Here is a 25,432-nt window from a genome sequence, read left to right as displayed (position 1 = left end):
GTGGTCCAGAAAGAGCCATTGTGCAGCCATGCTGTGGCTCACGGGCGGATTTAAATAACAACAAAAACTCAACACGCCCGTCAAGAACAAATACACAAAAGGCGGCATTTCGGGAGATGTATGGATGTAGGACTTCTTTCGCACCGCACGTAGCCAACCCTGCTAATCGGAGGTGCGGGATGGCCCTTATTATGGCTCATTAACTATGGAGGACGATAGATCATGAGCGACGAATGAGGGCCATTGCCCGAAACGTCGTCCTTATTTTTATTGTATTTTTAAGCCAGTTTTATTGACCAACGTGAAATAGAGGGGGTGGAGAGTTGAGGGGCGGGGCCGTGCGGGGGTTTGCGAGGTGGGGGGCTACGGGGGTTGAGGGGCGGGGCCGCGCGGGGGTTTGCGAGGTGGGGGGCTACGGGGGTTGAGGGGCGGGGCCGCGCGGGGGTTTGCGAGGTGGGGGGCTACGGGGGTTGAGGGGCGGGGCCGCGCGGGGGTTTGCGAGGTGGGGGCTACGGGGGTTGAGGGGCGGGGTCGTGCGGGGGTTTGCGAGGTGGGGGCTACGGGGGTTGAGGGGCGGGGCCGCGCGGGGGTTTGCGAGGTGGGGGGCTACGGGGGTTGAGGGGCGGGGCCGCGCGGGGGTTTGCGAGATGGGGGCTAGGGGGGTTGAGGGGCGGGGCCGCGCGGGGGTTTGCGAGGTGGGGGCTACGGGGGCTGAGGGGCGGGGCCGTGCGAGGGTTTGCGAGATGGGGGCTAGGGGGGTTGAGGGGCGGGGCCGTGCGGGGGTTTGCGAGGTGGGGGCTAGGGGGGTTGAGGGGCGGGGCCGTGCGGGGGTTTGCGAGATGGGGGCTACGGGGTTGAGGGGCGGGGCCGTGCGGGGCTTACGAAGTGGGGGGCTCGGGGGGTTGAGGGGCGGGGCTTGCGAGGTGGGGGCTACGGGGGGTTGAGGGGCGGGGCCGCGCGGGGGATGGGGCGGGGCCACTGGGAGCGAGGGGCGGGGCCGCAGGGGTTGTCCCTCCCTCCGCCATCTTGAATCGTCTCCGCCTCCGCGCGTAGCGGGAACGGGACATGGAAACGGAGCGAAATTAATAAAGAATAACGCCAAAATAACGCGAATATAAATCTCGTTAGGGTCAAGATAACGCGCAATAGCCTGCAAGCACCACTCTGGGATCGCCGCGAGGCCCGGGGGCGGCGGCTGCTGCTGCTGCTGCGTAGAACCTGATTGGTGAGTTGAGGCCTGTGGGTGTCGCGTGGTGAACACTTTGTGATGGTTTTTGTTGTTAAATAATTTCGTCGTAAATTTCTCGCGATTGAACGGGACGTGTCGTGTGTTGTTGGGCTTGCAAACGCCGCGGCCGCACGCGCGTTTTTATTTAAAATGCGCGAGCCACGCGTTTTTTTTGTTGGTGGGTGTAAAAAGAGAAGAAAAATACACGAAAAAAACCACTTTAAAGTTACCTGCGAACGCTTCGTAATAGCGCTCCGGTGATGTCACTGGCCGGGCTACTTTGTAAAGCGGTGGCGTCACCGGAGCGCTATAATCGATCGCTATAATCGATCAATTTGGTTTTATTCCCCGTCCCTGGCCTACAATAACTCTACACACTCGGCTTAAAGAAAGGTCGAACACTTACTTACACGTCTGTTGTACAGACACCGTTGCGGACAACTTCGTAGGCTCGAAACAACATTGACGTTAAATTTTGATTTAAAGCTTTCGTGACTGCAGGAAATCATATTCTTGGTTCTTTCGGTAAGTCACGTAGAAGGGAAATAATAAAATAATACAAATATAAAACAATATTATTTACCGAAAGAACCGAGAATAGCATTAACGTTCACGAGTGGCCATGCCACTGTTGTGTTATTCTCCGAATGTGACGGTGGCATTGCGGTGACTTTCGAGTCCTCGCCAAAGTTAACTTTTGCGCTGGGTCACTGCAGTGGCCTGTCGCTGCTGGATGGGGTCACTGCTGGATGGGGTCACTGCTGGATGGGGTCACTGCTGGATGGGGTCACTGCTAGATGGGGTCACTGCTGGATGGGGTCACTGCTGGATGGGGTCACTGCTGGATGGGGTCACTGCTGGATGGGGTCACTGCTGGATGGGGTCACTGCTAGATGGGGTCACTGATGGATGGGGTCACTGCTGGATGGGGTCACTGATGGATGGGGTCACTGCTGGATGGGGTCACTGCTAGATGGGGTCACTGATGGCACTGATGGATGGGGTCATGGTGGATGGGGTCACTGCTGGACGGGGTCACTGATGGACGGGGTCACTGCTGGACGGGGTCACTGCTGAATGGAGTCACTGATGGATGGGGTCACTGCTGGATGGGGTCACTGATGGATGGGGTCACTGCTGGATGGGGTCACTGCTGGACGGGGTCACTGATGGACGGGGTCACTGCAGGATGGGGTCACTGCTGGATGGGGTCACTGCTGGATGGGGTCACTGCTGGATGGGGTCACTGCAGGATGGGGTCACTGCTGGATGGGGTCACTGCTGGATGGGGTCACTGATGGATTGGGTCACTGATGGATGGGGTCACTGCAGGATGGGGTCACTGCTGGATGGGGTCACTGCTGGATGGGGTCACTGATGGATGGGGTCACTGCTGGATGGGGTCACTGCTGGATGGGGTCACTGCTGGATGGGGTCACTGCTGGATGGGGTCACTGCTGGATGGGGTCACTGCTGGATGGGGTCACTGCTGGATGGGGTCACTGCAGGATGGGGTCACTGATGGACGGGGTCACTGCAGGATGGGGTCACTGCAGGATGGGGTCACTGCTGGATGGGGTCACTGCAGGATGGGGTCACTGATGGATGGGGTCACTGCAGGATGGGGTCACTGCAGGATGGGGTCACTGCTGAATGGGGTCACTGCAGGATGGGGTCACTGCAGGATGGGGTCACTGCTGGATGGGGTCACTGCAGGATGGGGTCACTGCAGGATGGGGTCACTGCTGGATGGGGTCACTGCAGGATGGGGTCACTGATGGATGGGGTCACTGCAGGATGGGGTCACTGCAGGATGGGGTCACTGCTGGATGGGGTCACTGCAGGATGGGGTCACTGCTGGATGGGGTCACTGCAGGATGGGGTCACTGATGGATGGGGTCACTGCTGGATGGGGTCACTGCTGGATGGGGTCACTGTTGGATGGGGTCACTGCAGGATGGGGTCACTGATGGATGGGGTCACTGCTGGATGGGGTCACTGCTGGATGGGGTCACTGATGGATGGGGTCACTGTTGGATGGGGTCACTGCTGGATGGGGTCACTGTTGGATGGGGTCACTGCAGGATGGGGTCACTGCTGGATGGGGTCACTGCAGGATGGGGTCACTGCAGGATGGGGTCACTGCTGGATGGGGTCACTGCTGGATGGGGTCACTGCTGGATGGGGTCACTGCTGAATGGGGTTACTGCAGGATGGGGTCATTGCTGGATGGGGTCACTGCTGGATGGGGTCACTGACCCGATGTCAAAAGTCTGTGTGGGCCCTCTTTTTTTTGTACGACGCTTCAGACTCTTATCGGGAAATGCGACTTCACGTCTGCGTGCCCGAGGTAAATAGATTACGAGCGACGGCGTATTTAATAGAATAGGTGTCATATTTTGAAAAAAATACACAGTAATTCATGCGGTTTATCCGTATTCCTGTATAGGGAAATTGAGTTTTCAGGATTGTACGGCGTACAGACGTCTCAATACGGGCAAAAAAAGTGCAGATTTGTATGTGTTTCTCCCTTGTGATGGGACTTGGTAGGACGAACGTTGAGATTTATAAGGGCACGGGATGACCAATAAGGTCAGAATTGGTCTGTAAGAAAGTAGGCACTGATATTGGTTTGACAGGTGTGATATGCATACCAGGTATTATAGGCTGCGCGGCTACCCTTGTGAACAGCCAATGAAGAAATGTCCATTGTTAGACTCCACTACGACTGTATTCGTATGCTTTCTCTCGTCGGTGCTGCGCGCCTTACAGTTTTCCGCACTTGCTAGCGTGGTGAAGTATGGTCAATGTGACCCCCCCCCACGACCTTCACTGCGCGGGGAGGCCCTCGTCAAAGAAGGGATTGACACAAACGCTGCACATGTTACACATGACACACGGTATTCAAAAACACTGTGTCAGACCATCTGCTCACCGATGCCTGTCACGAATAAGATATGCTAAGGGGCCGTCCATAAATGACGTCACGCACCTGGGGGGGGGGTCAGACATTTGTGACGGGGGGGGGTGAGAAATGTGACGTCACATAAAAATGCGCAACTTTAAATAAATATAGACAACACGTTCTACTTAATTAAGTAGACATTTTAATAAATGTTTTCTCCTACAACATCAGAGTGCAGCGCCACATTAAATACGCATTTTTGTTTTTCTAAATGGAAATATGGTTTTCGGGGGGGGGGGGCAGAGCTTTGTGACGTCATATTTGAGGGGGGGGTCTGACTTTTTGTGACGCCGTGTGACGAGGGGGGGGGGGGGTCAAAAATCGTCCAAAATCGCGTGACGTCATTTATGGACGGCCCCGACGGTGTGTTGAGGTTTTGTTTATTGATACGTACTTTACTGCTATCTCATGATAACATCACATTGTAATGGTGTAGGCCAATCAGGTGTAGGCCAGTCAGTTTCAAAGACAAGGCCATATATTATCAGAGCATGTTTGTTCGCATGCTCACCACAAAGTACTTGTGGTTAATGCGAACTTGATTACTTGAAAAGGTTTTTATTTTGTGTTTGAACATCTTAACACCTCCTGTTTTATTACCAGAATGGGTAAAACCTTTTTTTTTTATCATGCTTTGATACTGGAACACAAAGGTCCCATTTTATCTCATTTGTATTGCAAATTTTGTAAAGCAATGCATTACAGTGCAAAAAGCGGTACTTTGTGTTTAGTGAAAATCATTACAATGTGATGTTATCAATTACCACTACAGTGAAGATTTCATTGATTCAATGAAGATAAGTAGACAACTGAGGAAATAAAGGTGGTGATTATGGTATAATAATTAGGATATCAAAGCAACCCTAAGTATTACTGCATTGCAATTACAGTTCTGAAAATCTTAAAAAGTTATCATGGCAACATCACAATTGTTGAATTATTACACAGTCGCCACGCTCATATGTTTTTAGATGTAATCATTATATGATAGCAATATGACTCGAGAGTTATCGTCATCGTTTTTGTGCGCCGTAGTTTATCCACTGCTGGATGAAGGTCCCCCCCCCCCCACCACCTCCCTGCTGTGTGCTGCGATGCCACAATCAATTTCACACGTGCACGTGAACTGGTCCTCATTGCTCCATGTCATCTCTAGTCTCATCCATCGCCCATCATCTCTTCTCAGGGGGATGTTTTCTTGTCCATACTTAACATTCAATGACATTCGTTTGTTCTCTTATATAATAATTCAAATTTATAATGCGCATTCCAACCTAGGATCCCAATGTACAATGCATGAATGGCAGGAAACAAAAACAGAACCAGGGCAACCGACCAAACTAAAGAGGGAAGGCGAGTTTAAAGAGATGGGTTTTCAAAGCAGACCTAAATATATCTACCGACTGATTGCCTGATTTCAAGTGGCAAAGCGTTCCATAGCTTGGGTGCCACACTACCAAGAGCCCGATCACCAAAAGAGCGGCAACCTAGACCTGGGAGTGCTGAGCAGTTGGAGATCAAAAGATCTTAACGACCTTTATGGATTATAGCAACATTTATTAGTTCCTGCAAGCAATGTGGGGTGAGCCCTTATAAAGCCTTATAGGTTAATAGCAGTATCTCTAAATGCACTCGGAATTTGACCGGTAGCCAATGAAGAGATAAGATGTCTGGTGTAATGTGCTCACGGAATGGTGTACGTGTAAAAAGTCATTTAGCAGCTGCATTCTAGACAAGCTGGAGTCTGCCCACTACTTTGCTCGGTATCCCAACCAGTAAGGCGTTGCAGTAGTCTTTTTAGCTTTTGTTGCCATTATGCACTTTACAGATGAGGAAAAGATTATTCTCCCCTCGGATATTGGGTGTGCTCCTTTAAAATGATATATCCAGTTTACCAAAAGCATACCAACACAGTATGACAGAGAGGGATTATGTTAATTCAGTGGAAGGTCCTGGAACACAAAATGCTATTTAAACAGGATACTTATTGAAATGGGTAAGTTGGGAATTGTGGCCCTTGTACTTATTATAAACTTTAATTTATCATAACAATGACATAAGTTGTTAAAGATAAATGAATTAAAATACAGTAACAGATAGTCGTAGTCAAAATGTGGGTGGTGGTACCTTAATGATAATTATATTTTTAACCATTTCAATACTGTAATGAGAGTGGCGTGAATGAATAATTATCCATAAATGACATAAAATTGTTAGCTTAAAATGTTAGTGTAATTTCACTTTTTTTACTTAGCCTTGCCTCAATTTTTGGATTACATTGTTAAATGTCGTCTATTTGTTCAATCAAAACTAGTTACAAATATTGTGTGCACTTAAAACTACTTACAGATAGCCCACGCAAAATAGGCATGTGCCTCAATAGGTTTATTTCATCACTTGGTTAATAATAGCAATAGAAAGTGTAATTAACACGAATAAAGCAATGGGTTTTAATTTAGATTTTTTCATATAAGTGATGCTGTTTATAGAGTGAAAAGGTTAGGACAAATCTATGGGATGGAATTAATTATTCTGCATTTAAAATTATATCCATTTGAAAGTGCAGGACGTATTTACACGTAATCTTTTTTCATTTGCATGCCTTTAGGACAGTGAATTAGGCGAGGTTTTTGTTAATGAATTGATATTGAATAATTGATGTTCTAATTGGAGATCTATTGAGCTACTTATAATATGTTATTACATTCAGGACTACAGTATAATTGATAAAGGGAATATTAATACACAGACATTTTAAAGGACAATGCTGAAATGAATACTGTCATTTATGACTTTAAATTACCTTAAGATTTTCAATATAATTATATAGGTCATGTTGCCAATAGCAGTGATTGTGTAACCTTATACCAATAGTGTATTTTAAAGTGCAGTACAGTACTGCATGATAACCGCTTCTCTTTTGGCATGAACACTGCCATCATTATAACTCAAAAATATACACTGACCCTAACATTTTTGGCACTGGTCTTTCTTGAGCGCATGATTCATTCTGTCAGTTGACTTAGAAACATAATGACTCATATTTTTTGCGAAAGATATTTGGTGCCAAGTCGTACGTGGTATCGTTGTGGAGCAATAGTTGATTTAATAAACACCTTCAGGCAAGTTTGTCATTCATCACAAATGATCAAGTTTTTCTGCATCGTCCAAAAGGAATCTGCACCTTCGTTTTAAAATAAAATCGCTTGACAAACAGACACACTTGTGACTCATTTTGCAATGCAGCGGCTCGCAAACCATTTTTTTAATATTCCATAAACGTCCATTGCACTGTGCAGTAGTTGTATTTTGCATAGCATCATTACTGTGGTCATAGCCAATGCGTTGATTGCCTTGCGGGTTGAATGTTCATTATGGTGCGGAAATGTGCCAGGGTGGATCTAACGTACTTCCATAGAGGGAGAGAGACTGATGGTAAAAATATTTCCTATCGCAGTACGGTTATGGGGCAATTTGTTGAATGCATAATATGAGTGAATTGCTTGGTTAAGGAAACACCCTTTTATGTGCTATTATGTTTGTTTCACGAGAACTTTCTGGGAACATAAAACAAAAGTCTCCTTTTGTAGGCATGCAACGTGATAATTTATTGATTAATTTAGACTCCTACGCTTGTAATCACACCTAAAATCGTGTATGAACGAATTAATAATTCATTATGGAACATATTGCTGATACAGTTAGGCCAGTGGAAAAAAAAACTAAACTACAAATGAGACAGACAAAATAAGGAAACAATGTATATGAGACATTCAAATGAGACTAAAAATAAATTTTCCTTGAATGGAACCATGATGCTGAATCATGACAATTCATTGCATCTCTGGGTGTGAACAGAGCAATTCATTGTTATAATGCTGTACTCATTACACACAAAGTGCTTTCCACAAAAGAACCACAATACCTTGCTGATCTCGTCAAGGAGAATAAATCATCACACAAACTCTGGTCATCCTCGCAGCTGCTGTTGGCTAACCATCGAACAAAGATGGTCACTGCATCGCGCACTTTCATATACGCTTCTGCGGCTGTCTGGAACACTCTTATTTCTGATATTAAGAAGCCACTGGAGCTATGCACTTTTAAATTTAGATTGAAACAAATTGTTTTAGAACTGCTTTTTGTGTTTCGTTTGTCCTACCCCCGCACTTACAATAACACGGTTGTCTACATACGATGCAAAAGAAGTTCAACGTACACACATGTAAACACTTCTGTATTTGTCTTATTATTATTATTCACGTTAGACACTGCACAATGTGGATCCGTTAATGAACCCGCTGGGTGTCTGCACAATGCATCACAGCCATGGCTTAATTTCTCACTTAGTATTTCCCAGGTCGCTGGTAGGCTGTAGCAGGTGGCACGGGACCAGTATCCACAGCCGGGCGTGGTGTGCCGGGGCGCGCAAATATTTTCTGCATCCCTGACCTGGACATACACCAGCTGAAATTAAATCTTGGGCACGGCGCTGTGTGGCTCGCCCGCCTTTCCCCTAGGCTCATGGGGACCACGTGTGCTCGGGAGAGATGAGCGCTGGGCAGCTTGTGAGCGGCAGGACCTCTGAGCAGCTGGCGGTCTCTCTCTCTGCGTGCAGCCCACAAGGTCCTTTTGTTTTGCATCGTGACGGGGGTGGGAGTCACAGTGGACATGTGTGGGTGGCATGCAAATGTGAGCCGTGATATACATGGATCGGGCAGCATGAGGGTGTGGCATTGAACCCTGTGTTTTACTGAGCCATGTGTCAATAGCTTTGTAGATTATTTCAAATTAAAGCAGTGCTGTACTAGGTTTTGTTGTGGTTGTGCAGTATTGCTTTAATGTTTATTCAGCTTCTACCACATTCTGCATGATGGCTGATGTCTTGCACCATGTGCTGGGGTAAATTCCTGAATAGGCTCCGAACATGTGGAACAAAACGTCGTGCATCATGCAGAAAATAACAGCACAACCCAAAAACACATCTGAGGTTTTATAGGTTATTTAGAATTAAACCACGGCCTATTTTAAAGCAATATGAGCACTGACTATAGGACTCCGTCCTATATTAATGTGAGTATATGGTGTAGTGTTATGGGAGTAACAGTTAGAACAGTTTAAAGTTAGATGCAGAGCTATTTTTGCCATTCCTATTTTATGACTGAATCATTTTAGATTTAACACTGACCAAAGTCTGCTTACCACTGACCATTTTGGTTGCCGCTATGTTACAATAGGGCTTTGACCTACACGTGTCGAAAATCGATATTATTGTGCTAACATATTCAATAGCATCTCTTACACACCTGATTGTGACATGAACATTTCAAATCTAGTTACCAGCTTTGCTGATCAATGTGTGTTGGTGAAAAGTGGGGGCCCCCAGGACCAAGTTCAGATTAAATTTTCCACTTATTTCAGCTGGTGCTGGGAATCAAACCGATATCAGCGGGTGCAGAGCACAGTGCACTAACCAGTGTTATTGTTCTCCCATTGCACTTCCCGTGATGGATATGTTTTGGTCAGGTTTCTTTCAATGTACCTATAGTCAAATATCATAGATCGTACATTTCTTACCATCATTAACATAGGTTCCTGGTTCCTCCCAGACAAAATAAGCCCCACTTGACTCCGTACAACAGCAACAATTATCAAATAAGTGTTACGACTGATTGACAGGCTGATGGACAAATGAAGCATCTTTAAATGTAAGGATGTCCTTTTTTATATCTGCAGCACCTCAGCTGAGTGAGGCATTGGCCAGTGAGGAACCTGCCGTGTCATCTGACCCAGCGGGGCTGCTTGTGACTGTAAGTAGGGTTGGTAGTGCGGGAGTCACCCCCCGTCATTTAGCGCTACCTGTGTCCAGTGCCTCCACTGTAAACAATGAGGCCCTGGCTCACAGCAACCCAGTGGGGGTGGTAGGTGGCAGCTCGTCATGGAGGAAATGTGGAAGTGAGCACAGGAGCCGGAGCGTGGAGGATGATGTCAGCGCCGCACACGACCCGGTCGCGGGAGCCCGCGCGGGCATGGGCCTGAGGTCATTTAAGAAGCAGGATATGATGTATGGTCCAGCGGTGCAGTCTGGCTCGGCGAGTGGGATCCCTGCCAGCTTTACGACAGAGAGGGATGTGCCATCAAGGAGCGGAGATGCACAAGGAGGTGGCGAGTGCCGGAAGCAAGAGTCACCTGAGCCAGGGCACTGGTGGTGGTGAAATGAGCCAGAACAAGAAACTGTGTCTGAGGAGAGGCTCGGAGGGAAGCTCCTCCAGCCAAGACTTTGATGTGATCAGTGCCATGGAGTGGACCAATGGCATTGCCACTCTACCCGGAAGTTCTATCAAGGTACTTATATTTGTTTTTGTTATTAAATTGTAAAGTGAGGCAGTTGAGTGACTCAGGGGGTTAATACTACGTCAGGTTAAGTAAGTCATCAGCTTTCAGAACCTATATATACATCCAGGTTTCAGAAGGTCTGTGATTAAACTGAGGCTTAACTTGATGCTAAAACAGTGCTCGGATGAGTGGCCACCATGTACAAACAGGTTGTCCTAGGGCTTGCAGTGCAAAGTGGTGGGCAGCAGAGGGCAGTGCAGCATAATCCATCATGTACTATACTTCTATGTAGGCTCCCATATTTATGCTCCCACCGTCACCAACGCGCACTGACCAGCTTGGTGAAGTATGTTCAAACAACCTCCGCGATTTGCCTGGTGTGGGGAGGCCCTGATCCCCAGGTGGATTGACAGATCGGTTGTACGTGCCTGGCATTACTGTGTAATTGATATTTCTTAAGAGAGCAAACCCCGAGTGCGAGTAACGCGTAACGCTGCCTGTTTGCTATCCCGTCGTTAAAGTTCTGCATGAATGAAATTGGAGCTTTGGAGGTGCTGGAGGAGGGACGAGCGAGTGGTAGTTCTGCTGCTGCCACTGCTCAGAAAACAGGTATGAGCCACTGCTGGGAGCTGTCCATGGTACTAAGCTACATGGTATGGCAAAAACGTCAGTAGCCACATCTATGCAATAAACTACAGCAGCTGCTTGAAGATTGCACCGTTTGTTTATACACACACACCTCTCAGTCGGTTTCACACAGAATGCTCTGAAGAATTCTAAACACGTCCACACTGATTTAGCAAACTCAGCTCGTATTTACAACACTATACAGTACGTTCCTGTAAAACAACTATTGAGCCTGACTATTGCCACAACCTGTAACTAACCTCTCGTCCATGTACCATATCAGACATTGTTTCTTCTTGAGGTAACAAAACAAAAGGTATAGCCACTTGGCAAAAACTGGTAAATCGGTGTTTTAGTTTTGTTAATTTTTGTTTTTTTGCCAAACAACTCTTTTTACAACTCACAGTGTAATGTTTCCCATAATACAGGTTTTATGCGATCTGACCCAAAAAACCTGTATTATGGATGATATTGGTCGCGAAAGCCTAGGTGTTAAAGTGAAATGTGTTTTCTTGGCCCATGGACTAGGTATTGGTGCAGAACTCCCAAGTGTGTCCATTACAGTTCTTTGTGTCACTTGCTGTTACAATTATTCATTGTTTTAACTCGTTCCCAAAGGTCCAGGTAGTTATGTTTACCTATCAGCAAACACCTGCACAGTGTTAACTCATTTCTATTTCATTAGAGGGAATGTTGTTAAGCATTGCACAAAATACAGGCTGGCGGGGGGCAGGTATACGGAGTGGAGTTGAAAACCCCTTCTGTAATTAATCATACCGTGTGTTGTTTGTTTTTCATACCATAAGGATCAATGTGTTGACTAAAGCACTGCTGAAAAGTTATTTGCTGAAAGTTAATATAATCAATGAAAGTGCTTGGCAAAAATCTATGGTTAAATGTTCCATTAATACATGCCAAACAAAATATTTTCCAGGTGGCTTGCACACTTTAATTGTAATTGCATTTTTCTTCACATGGTTTATACTCATCGTTTAATTTTCGAATCTGATTTGGAAGCAGTTGCACGGAGCGAGGTTTGGAAATGCTTTGGCAAAAGCTTGGAGTCAAAGTGTCACCGTACTCTGCTGTGCAATGACGACTATAGCAGCCGAAAACTGGCAAGGTTAGTTTTGATGTGTGCCGTAGAGTGCGATACCGCTTGTGCAATCATTGGATGATGGTATTTTCATTTCCTGTGTTGTGTGGGTGTTTCAGCCCGATCGTTTGTGTTTTTGTGGGTTGTGTTACTTGACTGCCGCTTATACGTAAAATGGTTTATATTGATGATATTTCATTATTCATAGTATGTTTATAACATGGTTTGTGAATGTTTATGAGTCAAAAGAGTTTTGTTTATTTTTTAACTTCATGTTGTTGAATTTATACTAGGCATATAATGATTCGCCTGGCTAGCGATTCGATGAATTGCCACTCTCCAGGTTTGTGATTGATTTCAATAAAAAAAAATCACAATTGTGGGGAGGCCTTCATTGAGCAGTGGATTTACAAACTTGGCTGTACGTGTACTGGTGTGTACCTTTAGAGATTGTTGACAGTTGTTGGTGATTGTTATTTCTCTCTCCAGCAGGCTCGCAGAAGGTGGCGGTGTGGGCAGGGTTAATGCCTCGGTGATTGAGCGACTAAATAAGAAAAGGAAGATCGGGAGGAGGAAGCTGAGCGTGTTGCTGAAGTGCGAGCCGAATGATAAGCCAAACTGGAGCGCAAGGTTTTGTGAGGTGCGACCTTGGCATGCAAATTCTGTATTTGTTGAATTGTGCACCCAAAATTAACAATCGTTGGCAGCATTTAAACGTTACTGAAATTAAAATTAGAATCTGAATATCTTCTGCTGAGATATATTGAGTATGATACGTCGATCAATAACAAGATGAATCTTTAAACTATTGAAGACAATTGACCAATTTGAAATTGTATCACGGGAGACACTTTCTTTTGCAAATGTGACATTTGGACCCTAATTGCTTTGGCATCAAAGTTTCCGAGCCTGTTCTCCTGCACTTGATCGTTAATTCGTATGTCAAGAAAAAAAAGTTTTATCTACTATTGAAAAATAATGCTTTCATACTACTGGATACAATTTTAGCATGAAGCTTTTTATTTGACATTTGGAATTGGTTTGTGAAAAGTTTCGTGAATGAGTTATACCATTGGTGCAGTTTCATTGCTCAAAAAAACAATAATCATTTAAAAAAAATTTTGAATAAAACTTTTCCACCCGCAGAGTGTTTCCAAGGACAGAAGTCCCAGGACGGTGAAAATGAAGTGCAAGTCGTCTGAGCATTTGCCTGAGATTCCCTGTAAGCAGAGACGCGTTTGTGATGGTATGAGGCTGTACATTCAATGTATTATCGTCAGCCATGTTCTATCCACAGCTTGATAAAGGCATCCCCAAGCCACCACCATTTTACTATGCATCAACCCATCAATTACCTGCACTTGAGCTGATTTAATCTCTGCATCTGTGAACATTTTTTTGGACGTGTTCCATCTTTTGGCTGTCGCTCCCATCATCGGTCTCGGCCAGTTTTTTACTTTTTATTGTATGTTGCTTTAATACGTACGCATCTGACTAACATTCTCTTGTAAATATTCTCTTGATTCATTACTTATGCAATGAAAAAATACAGATTCACATGCATTCTTTCACATTTTTAAGTTACTTTCTGGCTCCTGAGAATGGCAGGAAAGCCTGTAAAAAGCCGTACTAATTGCATGGATTAACAGAAAAAGATAATGTTGTTTTAGAAGTCATTGGAAAACTTGTATTCAAGCTAGATTTTCTACACGCAACTACGTCACTCCTGGTCTATTTTACTTGATAAAAAATGCATAAAATGAAAGAAATATAACATTGCACACCATTTTATAAGTGTATTAAATTTGTGGACTGTTTTTATATGTTGTGTTTTTATCTCTTTCGTGTGTTTCATTGATCGTTCTTTTGCATCTTTGTACGTTTTACAGCTATAACCATCGTACTGAAGACTCCACTAAAACATTTACAAGTTTCAAATGTAGATCCAAATGTACGAAAAAATAACTTACAACTCCAGCTCTAAAGAGCATCAGTGCAATACATTGGCTTCATAATGTATCTAGCTCTGGCACAAAATCTCCTCTTGGCTCTAAAGCCGTCATAAGTTTCTTATGTTAGCTGAGTTTGTTTCATGGCTTAGTAGCGGTTAAGAAAACAGTACCGTATAATCCCAACTGGCAGATCAAATAACATATCCTGGTGCCAACAGTTGACAAAATGTTTGATTTAAGAGACCAGTATATTATTTAGATTTCCAGTGATATTTTAATTGTGTTATTGCTGGAAACTATCACAGTGAGCAGAGCACCATATCGTGTCAGGGAATGGCTGTTGAATATTGGAAGTGTCACAGAAAAACTTTTGAAATCACTTCCATAGTTCTCATCCAACGCTAGATGGAACTTGTTTCCTGCAAACAGTGTCACTATACCGACATTTAAATGTTCACTGCCAGAGCTGGAATATTGCCAAATTAATAGAAAACCCCCAGTTTCATATTTGGGCTTAACACTGCAGGTTCATTTGACCGAGCTGAGACCATCAATTGACAACACTTGAGGGGACACTGTTTAATCATGCGTGGATTGGCACCGTGATTGGAAACCAGGATTTCAGTATTGTCGGCTTTGTGCTCCGACACAGTCATTAACCACATGAGCCACTCGGCCTACTATAGGGACAAGCATTTTAAATGTGCTTATGGCATTAATCATCTGATAATGTAATGGCTTTACAAACGTGGTTGCTTTGCGCCTCCCATGCCTGCATTTCTGCGTGTGTGTGATGCAGCACTCCAGGCAGCCAGGAAAGAGGACTGGTCCTGGGATGCCTATATTAAAGCGGAACAGGCGATCGCCGCACCCCTAAAACTCTTCACAGAGGTTAGAGTTGACGTGCGGAATAGTTGACATCGCGCAGAGCAACACGTGGTAACAACCCGAAAACACATTGGAGAGCTGTACAGCACAGCCATGGAAACCTTTGCAGTCAATCTTAGTTTCGGGGCCGCTTATAGGGAAGCAGTTTTTGCGGTCGTTCAAAGATTCAATGGCTGATCATAGAGCTTTTGACTCGGAATTCGTAGGTTGTGATTTTCGAATCTTGGGGGACAATTCATGCAATCGTCAGCTTTCAGGGGTCGATAAATTAGTATCACTGTGGGAAGTTAACAATTGTAGTCCAGTGGAGAGACTGGGCCCCGCAATGAAATGCTTGGAATTTTCATCTCCAGCCCAATAAAAAAATACCCTTAATTAATAGCAGTCGATTGAAATGCTTGGATATTTTAAAAGGAAGTAATGGAACTGTTGATTGCCCCACTAATGGATGTGCGCATCACCTAATGCTTTATCCATGGGGATATACTTGTACACTTTTACTCATCATCAGCCATGATCTATCCACTGCTGGTTGAAGGCCTGTCCAAGCCGTTGCCATACCTCACGATCCTGCGATGTCACATTTTGTCATCTAGCTCCTGGCGGGAACTAGATGGAGGTGATCTTATCACTGATCTCATCGATTAACTCATCACTCCATCTTCAGGGTAGACTCTTTCTCGCTTGTCATGTTTCCCCCTTTCAACTGCTACTCTGTCATTCGTCTGGACAACCGGCAGTTATCCATGTCCACTTATGTTAACAGACAGAATGATGTTAGAGACATATTGTATTAACTATGATGCGAGTTTTAAAAGACCATTATTAAGATAAAATCCAAATGTTTATCCACAGCGAATGAAGTGTTATTTAAATGGCATTCTGTGTGTTTAACACATAGGCTTTCGTGACCAATATCACCCATAATAGAGGTTTTTGGGTTAGATCGCGTAAATGCATAAATATGTCGTTAAAACCCATCACCACCCAACACAGCCAACCAGTAAGGGTTGTCACGTAAACAGAACATGCCAATTTGTCACTAGTACGGCACACCGGCATGTTCTGTTTACGTTACAACACTTACTAGTTGGCTGTATCGGGTGGTGGTTGGTTTTAACGACACATTTATCTATTTACACGATCTTACCCAATAACCTTTATTATGGCATTTTGTATGTATGTTGGGCTTCTTTCTTATCGTACATAGCCAACCGTGCTAATCGGAGGTGCATGACTGACCTATGTTTGCAATATGGGTATTTGTGGGATTTCTCACATGACAGTCGTGTATGTGTATATCGGCCAACCACCCCCCTCGCATGCCATGCCGGCCTTCATAGGTGCTCGCTCACAGCACTTGCATCAATAGTCTGTTAAAGGCTACACGGGGTGATCTTTGTATCGTTCGGTCCGTGAGCAGTGCCAGACCTTCCCAACGAGCAGCAACGAGTTCCAGGTGGGGATGAGGCTGGAGGGGGCTGACCCGCAGCACCCATCCCTTCACTGCGTGCTCAGCGTCACTGAGGTCAGTGCGTGTTTGCGTCCGCTCGGTGCTTTTGCAGGTAGAAGCGGTGCAGAAAAAACTTGGGCACTGTTTTACTGCCTGTGATGCAATGAACCGGGGTGAAGGGATGTCACCTTGTGAATGGGGGCACCTTGTCTGTGGGTTGGTGTTAAGGCTGTAGGTTATTTTCGAGGCTGTTGGTTAGTGCCAAGGCTGTGGGTTAGTGTTGAGGCTGTCTGTGTATGTATTTGGTTAGGTTGTAGGTTAATGTTGAAGCAGTGGGTTAGTTTTGAAAATGTGGGTTAGTTTTGAAGCTGTACAGATGCCCCACTACACAGCTGTCTGGTTCAGTAATAGCATATTAGTTAATTATGGGGGGAGGGAGGGAGGGTTCACTTTTATTGCTCAGTTGAACACAGCCAGACTAAGCCACCTTTAAGATTATTAGGCTTCACCATTAAAGCCCACAGCTCATAAGGCCAGTACCAAGAGCACCTCGAATTTAATATGTTGAGATTTTATGTTGAGGATTTATCGCGGGTGTTAGTGGATAATGGTTTCCTTGTGTCCCGATTTTTCTCCACCTACACACATTCGCAGGTTTTAGGCTATCGTCTGAGGCTTCATTTTGATGGCTACTTGGAAAATTATGACTTTTGGGTCAATGCCAACTCGCTGGAAATCCACCCAGCCGGCTGGTGCAACACAACCGGGCACCGCCTCCTACCACCCAAAGGTGAATCTATTAGAAGTCGATGGTTGAGCTGTTAATGAAGTGCAAAATTTAACAATCATCCATTTGTGATGGCTGAGGAGTCACGAGTGCCAAGCTGGCAGCACCGAGTTCCTGGTTCGAATCCAGGCAGCTGGCTGTGATTAAAATGTCTTCTCAAATGTAGTGAGTTGATGGTCTCAGCCCAGTCACAATGACTGCAAAAAAAATTGCGCATTAAATGTGGTTCTGCAATTAATTGTGACTATGTTCCAGCTCGTGAGAATTAATGCCATGAGTTTGACCGCCATGCAAACCAACATTACTCTCAGTGGCCTAGCGGGTGGGAAAGTACAGTCCCATAATGTGTGGACCAGAGATTTACTTGAAGGCATCTCGGAGGTAGCTCTGCGATATCCACTTTCACGTGCTGTTCCCGAACAGAAGGAGTATACCACACTCCGAGAGACCCGAGTGGGTTCTTCATCTCGTGACATGATGCCGATAAGACAGTGAAGATGAACTTGCAGGGGGCAAAAACAAATTAATTATTTGAATGTGCCCCCTGTCATTGATGTGCAGGTTACTCGGAGGAAGAGTTCAGCTGGCCTGCCTACCTGAAGGTGTGCAAGGCCCAGGCTGCCCCGAAGCATCTCTTCAAAGGCCAGAGCAGGGCGAGTGGAATACAGGTGCCACAATTCAGTTCTTTGGTTTTGTAGATAATGTTATCTGTGTAGTCTGGGGACCAGGTTTCACAGTGCGCATTTTGGTAAATATTAGGCTGCCGTTTTTTTAATCATTTCACTTTGACATGTATGCAATGGAAATACATTTTTTGGCACAATTTTTGCTTCCAAAATTGGTGCGCGGTTACGTGGTTTAAAAATTGGGTTGAATTGGCAAGTGTTGAAATGTAGTTGGTGTTGTAGCTCATACCGTAACCTAAACCGCTACTGCCAAAATTTTCGCGTGTGTCACTCAGCTCAATCTTTCAATTACACTTGGGGGCGCATTACGTTTTTGAACTTGCCGTTTTGCTGTTGGTTATCATCTAGCCGGCAACTACGCACAGCTTCGAGGAGGGAGCGAAGCTTGAGGCGGTGGACAGGAAGAACCCGTCGCTGGTGTGCGTTGCCTCTGTCGCAGACCATGCTGACAGCCGCTTCCTCGTTCACTTCGACAACTGGGACGACACCTACGACTACTGGTACGATCGCTCGGTGGCATAGCGTCGGTGGCAAGGGCCTCAGTGCAAGGAATTCAATGGACTTTCCTCTGTTAATTTCCCCGGCTCTTCGTAGCCTGGTGCGCAAGCTCCCAGTGCAGTTTTATCGCCTGCACACTCGATATGTATGTATGTTGAACTTCTTTCACACCATACATAGCCAACCGCGCCAATCGGTGGTGTGGGTTAGTTATGCCACCGATGTAAGTCTACGTAGGTCAATAGGTGTCTATGCAAGTGATTAACGCTGGCGTGTTTGGCATGGACCCATTGAAAAACAATATTTGAAATGAGGCTGGTGCCTGGGCCCCAGTGCAGTTTGACTTCCTGCACACTTGGTAATTGCGCAGTAGCTCGCCACCAATTAAACACCCTGATGTCTGCATCATGATTCCATTCAGCAAGAAAATTGTTTATTTTCCCCGATTGTGGTCTCTGGAGAATTTATAGTGGCTGCAGGGTTTCAATGTATGAATAGCAAAGCCATTTGATTGTCATAAATAGAAGATGTTGACATGTATTTGGAATTTCAACAATTCCTGTCAATGGGTGTCAGGTAACAACATTTTAAAATGATAACATAATATGAAAAATTCATGTTTATGTTCAGGACATTGACCCATTTGAAATTTGACAGCTGCATTGTGAGTGAGAGACATACTGTGCTAGCACATGAATTTTAGTGGCGGTTAAATGCAGAATTACAGTCTTTGATAGAATTTGTATAAACCCTTAGGTTACAAGTGATAACGTGCATATTCCTGCGTGTTAAAGTGACTCTTGCTGGGATGACCACATCAAAGAAGCATTTATGAAAGTATGTCTTCAACGTTCTTGATATTTTCCTCTGTTTTAATGTGGTAAAAAATGTAAGTATCATCGGACTCTTCTGAAAAGTTTGAACCAAGAACCTATGAAACCTCTGGTGATAGAAATAGACTTGCCAAGTCATGCGTTTGTCTATGAACCCGATGCTGCCCCGTATTTCTGTGCCCAGGTGTGATGCAACCAGCCCGTACATACACCCCGTTGGCTGGTGCCAGCGGAATGACGTTCCCCTAACCCCACCTCTCGGTGAGTTACCGGCCACTTGGTCGACTCTTTGACCAAATGGCACCCTTGAGCCGGCCACATAGGTTCCCTCATTTACAGTTGTAATATGAGGATATATCCGGCTCACTGACGTATCACAACTCGTCATGGTGATTGGCTCTGCCGGTCCTGGTTTACAGCCAATGGGGGGAAGCCTGGGGGCATGGCCCTGATGTGATGGAAAGGTGACAGCTATAAGGATTGGTTCTGCTGGCTTTAGCCACAGCCAATGGGGAGATGAGTCAGGGGCGTGGTCCCGGGAGCTGACGAGGGAGCCTGGAAGTTTCCATGCAGGATAACGAGGATTGGCGGAACCGTACCACGTGACCCGGGTATTAAATAGGGGTGGAGACGAACGACACGTGGTCAGAACGGGAACGAACAGAGGAAGGGGGGCCACGCGGGAGCGGGGCTCCGGGTTGCCACGTGGCGTTGCGTCTCTCTATCTGTCCCTCTCACGCTGCCTATCAGCAGCGTGAAGTAACTGTAACATAAGTTGAATAAAAGACGGATTCCAGAAGTCGCCTCAACGAGCTTTATTACACAGTTATCCACTTTGTCTTCAACTTGAAATATGATATGACAAATTCCGTTGGTCATGATATATTTACCGAAAATGTCTCTCTGCCATTGTCACAAAACAGGGTGTCAGATCCCCAGTTGACTCGCCCCTGCCTACCTCTCCCCTTTCATCTCTCCCTATTTCCCTGCACGCACTCTCCTACTTCTCCCCTCTCGTCGCACTCTTTCCTTCACGCACTCTCCAATCCGGCAACCAAGCATTTATTTTGAAGATTGCAGTCAACCTTTGATCAGTCGGATGTCACCGATTCCCTTTTGGTGCACTCATTGTCTCGAACTCCCTGCCCCCATCCATCAGGCCAGTGACTCCGTGCATCTGATCAAGTCCATGCTCAATACCTTTTGCCTATGATTGACTGCCTCTTTCTTTCTACAAAATAAATATGCCCACTCCTCCTCTACAGTGCCTTGAGTAGTGGTCGCATTTATATGCCATATATATCCAAGTTGTGCCAGCGAATTATAAATCCACAACACGGTGGTCAGTAGCCCTGATCCAGCTACATGTCTATGATGTAAGACAACAATTGTGTTAAGATACTCAACTTAGGGATCGTTAGCGTGATCAAGATTCGTCATTTGTATAAAAATCGTGCAGAAGGGAAATTGTCTGAAACCAAGCCATACGCTTAAAAAAAACACCGGAAGACTGATGAAGCTCTTTCTCTTACAATCAGTATTTGACGTTATATTTTTTTGCAGAGTACGGAGGGGGATGTAAAAAAGTGTATCCTTGGTAGACTTTTGAAAATAATATTGATTGTTACCTTCCTTCGTGTTAATTCTAATTAACTAGTATGGAGTTCACACAGTCTTTCGAAGTTTGTATCTTTTCCTACTTACATTGCTAATCACCACGCACATCCGGTTGTTTTAGGCAATAGGGCCATGTGGTGAGCACAGAGGGCAGTGCAGCGAAATAATTTGTTGTGCTTTACTTCTATGCTCCCATGTCTGAGCTCGCCAAATGCTCTAGTATCTTGCACCATCTGTAAACACATTGGCCGAAAACATTTTAATAGAGGACTCCAGAGTTTGGGCCATTGTTGGTACCAGATTATTGCCTGGCCGCCTTGCTGCTTGACTGTCGTTTTGTTGCCGTGTGTGAAGACAGCGAGTGTGTGTGTTTTCCCAGGGCACCCCGAGGACAGGGAGTTCAGCTGGGAAATATATTTGGAGGAAATGGGAGCCGATCCAGTGCCTGCGAGAGTCTTTAAGCCGGTAACGTTAGCCTCAATACATACACGTGAAGGATGGTGACATTTTTTTTAAAATAGTGAAAAAAAAATCTATATTTATTCAACATTAGTACTTCCAAAAAGAATGCCCTTTCTTTCTTGAGTCATATTAAAACATTTTCAGGAGCGTCCTACATTGCAATTTTTGCCCAATACATTCATTCGTGTTTTTGCATGTGAGAGAAAACTGAAGAACCCAGATAGAACCCATACAGATAGATTAGCACAGATAGCTCTGCACAGATTGATTACAAAATAATCTGCATAGAAAGATTCAAGAATGCACTTCCTGTTCTGTCATCTCTTGGCCACCTCACAGCCCATCCCGAATTACTAACCGGGCTAAACCCTGCGAAGTTATCAGGGCCACAACATGTTCAGACGCATTCAGGATGATTTGATATAAATCAGCATACTGCAGACATAAATGCTCATATGTTACGTGATTGATTCAATAATAACGTACCGAGCAGTAATTGGCTTTACATTTTTGTAAGCAACTTCATTGTCAAGAGATATTTGATTTCCCCTCCATTACAAGGATATTCAAACATTTTCTGCATTGTTGCCCTGAAACACTTGTCCACCTCCAATTTTTGTGTTCTCGATTTTCACGTCAGCGTCCACCCCACGGGTTCCGCATTGGCATGAAGGTCGAGGTGGTGGATCGCCGCAACCCCGTGCTCATCCGCGCAGCCTCAGTAGCGGCGACGGATGACCATCACATCAAGGTAACAGATATTTGCGTTTACTCTGGGACGCTCAATGCACTTGGCATTGTGGCTGAAGTGACAAACCAATGCATCCTTCTGCTCAAAGGAGCAAGAGATGGGGCTCACCTTTGTTGATAGTCCTGAGCCAGCAGTAGACATTGCACATATCTGTGATAGAGGCCACTTACTCCACAGAACAGTCTCGTGACTTCCCACAAAGTGTTTTTTTGATTGTGGGCTGGTGTTCATCTCATTTGGTGGCCCTGAACCAGTGCTAAAAATTCCTCATAAAAACGTTTCCCAAGTTTGGAACTCTAACCACAGTGCCTCATATGGTCCACGGGGCCCCCAGTTGAGGAACTCGCATGTGTGTTTGCCCGGAGGTGCGTTTCGACGGTTGGAAGGCTCTGTACGACTACTGGCTGGAGGCGGACAGTCCGGACATCCACCCCGTCGGCTGGTGCAGCCGCACTGGTCATCCTCTACAGCCTCCCATCGGTGAGGCCGAACCCCGTTTTAGAAACAACCACTGCACACAGGGCTGTCCATAGGGGGGTGCGGGGCCCGGGGCAAATCACACCGTGTGGACCCCCTGGTACCTTCAAACTAAACCGGCAGTATTTCATCTTGACACCGTGACGTCAAAACGTGGCGCCCCACCCCCTCCCCCCCCCCCCCCGAAAGCGTGGGGCCCGGGGCGGTCGCCTCGATTCGCTGTACCCTAAGGACGTCTCTGACTGCACATCTGCTCAGCTTGTTAACAAAGAATGTTTATGGGCATAATTTTCAATCTATTCCTACACTCACAATTCATCAGTTTCAATTTGATTTCTAAACTCACAGTACGTACCTGACATTGAATCGGCGGTAGGCATGTTTACTATTCATGTTTTCAAACCGTCCCGTTAACGTAACAGTTTTGTTAATTTAGATGTCAATCTGCTGCTGAGTGAAGAACTCCATGTTGTGTTGGTCATCGGGGTTGTTGGATCATACTTCACGCTGGTCAGCGTTGGCTGGTGGAAGTGGTGGGGTGAGAGGCCAGGACTAAATCCAATTTAATTTGCCACTGATGTTAGCCTTGGCCAGGAATTAAACTCTTTAAATGCCTGGGTTCATAGCTCAGTGTGTGTGTGTACCTCTGTGCCACCACTCCACTCCACACTGTGTGATCCACAAACTTTGCCTGCAGAGTGCTGGGCTATGGTCGTACACCACCACACCTCCTGATGTGATATTTTGCTAAAGCACTGTGTGTGAGACTGACGCTTTGAGTTTTTGTTTGCCTAAAAGGTACCAAGGATGTGAGCGTTCTTCCCGGACCAAACGATTGTCCCACGCCCGGATGCACTGGGGTGGGGCACATCAGGGGTGCAAAATACTCTGGTCATCACAGGTACACGTCATAGGAAGCAGAACACGCAGCGGTGGAAAATATACTGCAGTGAATTAAACGCTGGGTTAATTTATTTATTCATTTAAATTCTTAGATAATGATGTTGACTATATTAGATAAAAAAAGAAAAATTTCTCCATATTTGAATGGACTAGTGTTCATCTCTGTTGGTGGCCCAGAGCCACTGGTTAAAATCCATATTCATCTGATGGGGATCAATAGTTTTGCATATTATTTGCTTAATTTTTAAACGCTCGTTTGTCACACGCAAAATTCGATTAATGTATCTTGCTTGAAAAAAAATAGATTTTAATCCACGGATCGATAATGCATCGTCACACATGTGCAGTAAAAGCACGTCCTTTCCTCGACAGCGCGTTTGGCTGCCCCTACTCGGAGATGAACTTGACCAAGGACTGGGCGAATCCCGATCGCCTGGGCTTGGAGCGTGCAGCCCTGACAACGGCGTCGCTGTCTCGCGGGAAGCGCTCCGACTCGTTTGGAGACTCCTGCTCTGCTGGGATCCCAAAGTAAGAACCCTGAAGCACTTGCCTTCCCTACGTAATCATCATCAGCCATGATTAATTCACTGCTGAATGGTGGCATGCCGAAACCGTTGCCAAGTCTCGCGTTCCTGCGATGCAACGATCTTTATAGCACCTGCACATTCAAAGGCATTCCATAATTTGGCTGCCACTCCGGCATTATTTTTATCCACTGGCCATTATCCATCTCTTCTAGCATTGTCCTGCCCATTACCATTTTTTTGTAACAGTCAAATTGATGTTATCAGCCTGTGATAACGTTATTTAGTACAGTGTAATTCCAAGCTTGCACCTCTCCACGCTTCTTTGCACAGTTTTCAGTTTTTGTTCTGTTTTCTTCGTTAAGTGTCCAAGTTTATGATCCATACATCATAGCTTCCTACACCAAACATGTCTCACTCAACATGATGCGGGGTGTAGTGGCGCACGCCTGTAAACACAGCCCTATTGAGGCAAGGCCCTACTGGTCACACATTTGTTTGACCTAATAACCCTCGCCTACCGGTAGATGTTAGTACAAGAAGTTGATTGGTAAACCCGTTTTCTCTGGTAGTACTTTGATTTCCTCCCATATACAAAATACCTCTTACAAATGAATTCCCTATGTAGAACCTTCCACATTTATCTAAGAAAGCCTCAGCGAGGCTTTACTGATATTCCAGTGCCGTCACGATGTCATTGGTTCCGTTTCACGCCCTGGCCGTTTTCGTTCCTCAGCAGGAAATGTCCCACACCGGGTTGTGACGGCTCGGGCCACGTGACCGGCCGCTTCAGCACCCACCACCGGCCCTCGGGCTGTCCCCTGGTGGTTGACCAGCAACAGCCGCAGCAACAGCAGCAACCACAACAGCAGCAGCAACAGGGATGCTTGCCAGTGGGACAGTCTCAACCCACATCTCCCGAGGGCGCAGAAGACAGCAGTGATGAGGACGATGATGATGACGACGTCGAGGAGGAAAAGAACGAGGTGTCAAGCACGTCCTCGCCATCGCCCTCGCTCAGCACCACAACTCCTCAACCAAGGTTGGCTTGTAGCTTTTGTGTGAATGTATGTATGTTGAACTTCTTTCGCACCGTACCTGGCCAACTGTACTAATCGGAAGTGCGGGGAAAAACAACAAGCTAAACAAAAAAATCAGTAAAAAAGAAATTCGTTATCAATCAAGATTTAAAAGTGCATAGCTCCAGTGGCTTCCCAATATATGGGAAGGAAGAGCGTTCCAGATGGCAGCAGAAGCACATCTGAAAGCGCATAATTCGGTGACTGTCTTTGTTCAGGGGCCAGCCAAAAGCCGCTGCGAGGATGACCGGAGTTAGCGTGATGGCTTAT

At 45.7% G+C, this 25,432-nt stretch overlaps 1 protein-coding gene across 9 annotated transcripts in view; it reads left to right on the top strand.

Annotated features, from left to right (window-relative positions):
• The first annotated feature begins 1,006 nt into the window (after positions 1–1,006).
• Positions 1,007–25,432, top strand: part of LOC133347584 (lethal(3)malignant brain tumor-like protein 4) — a 32,896-nt gene continuing 8,470 nt past the window's right edge. The window contains exons 1-17 of one of the 9 annotated variants that reach the window (XM_061559979.1): positions 1,007–1,225; positions 11,051–11,138; positions 12,177–12,279; positions 12,742–12,892; positions 13,399–13,498; positions 15,004–15,095; positions 16,516–16,620; positions 17,200–17,335; positions 17,894–18,000; positions 18,367–18,518; positions 19,534–19,610; positions 21,346–21,431; positions 22,069–22,179; positions 22,545–22,659; positions 23,455–23,557; positions 23,932–24,087; positions 24,820–25,125. In XM_061559979.1, coding sequence (XP_061415963.1) covers positions 11,057–11,138; positions 12,177–12,279; positions 12,742–12,892; positions 13,399–13,498; positions 15,004–15,095; positions 16,516–16,620; positions 17,200–17,335; positions 17,894–18,000; positions 18,367–18,518; positions 19,534–19,610; positions 21,346–21,431; positions 22,069–22,179; positions 22,545–22,659; positions 23,455–23,557; positions 23,932–24,087; positions 24,820–25,125 — 1,982 coding nt within the window. In that variant the 5' untranslated portion in view covers positions 1,007–1,225; positions 11,051–11,056. Of the gene's footprint in view, positions 1,226–10,155; positions 10,539–11,050; positions 11,139–12,173; positions 12,280–12,741; positions 12,893–13,398; positions 13,499–15,003; positions 15,096–16,515; positions 16,621–17,199; positions 17,336–17,893; positions 18,001–18,366; positions 18,519–19,533; positions 19,611–21,345; positions 21,432–22,068; positions 22,180–22,544; positions 22,660–23,454; positions 23,558–23,931; positions 24,088–24,819; positions 25,126–25,432 lie in introns of those variants that run through there. The other 8 variants (XM_061559978.1, XM_061559976.1, XM_061559973.1 and 5 more) reach the window with 8 other exon arrangements.

Source organism: Lethenteron reissneri, chromosome 26, assembly GCF_015708825.2.
Source record: "Lethenteron reissneri isolate LAM-NWPU_2019-01 chromosome 26, ASM1570882v1, whole genome shotgun sequence".
Classification (NCBI taxonomy): Eukaryota; Metazoa; Chordata; class Hyperoartia; order Petromyzontiformes; family Petromyzontidae; genus Lethenteron; species Lethenteron reissneri.
Note: the sequence above shows the minus strand (reverse complement) of the source record. Positions and strands in the feature narration are given on the sequence as shown.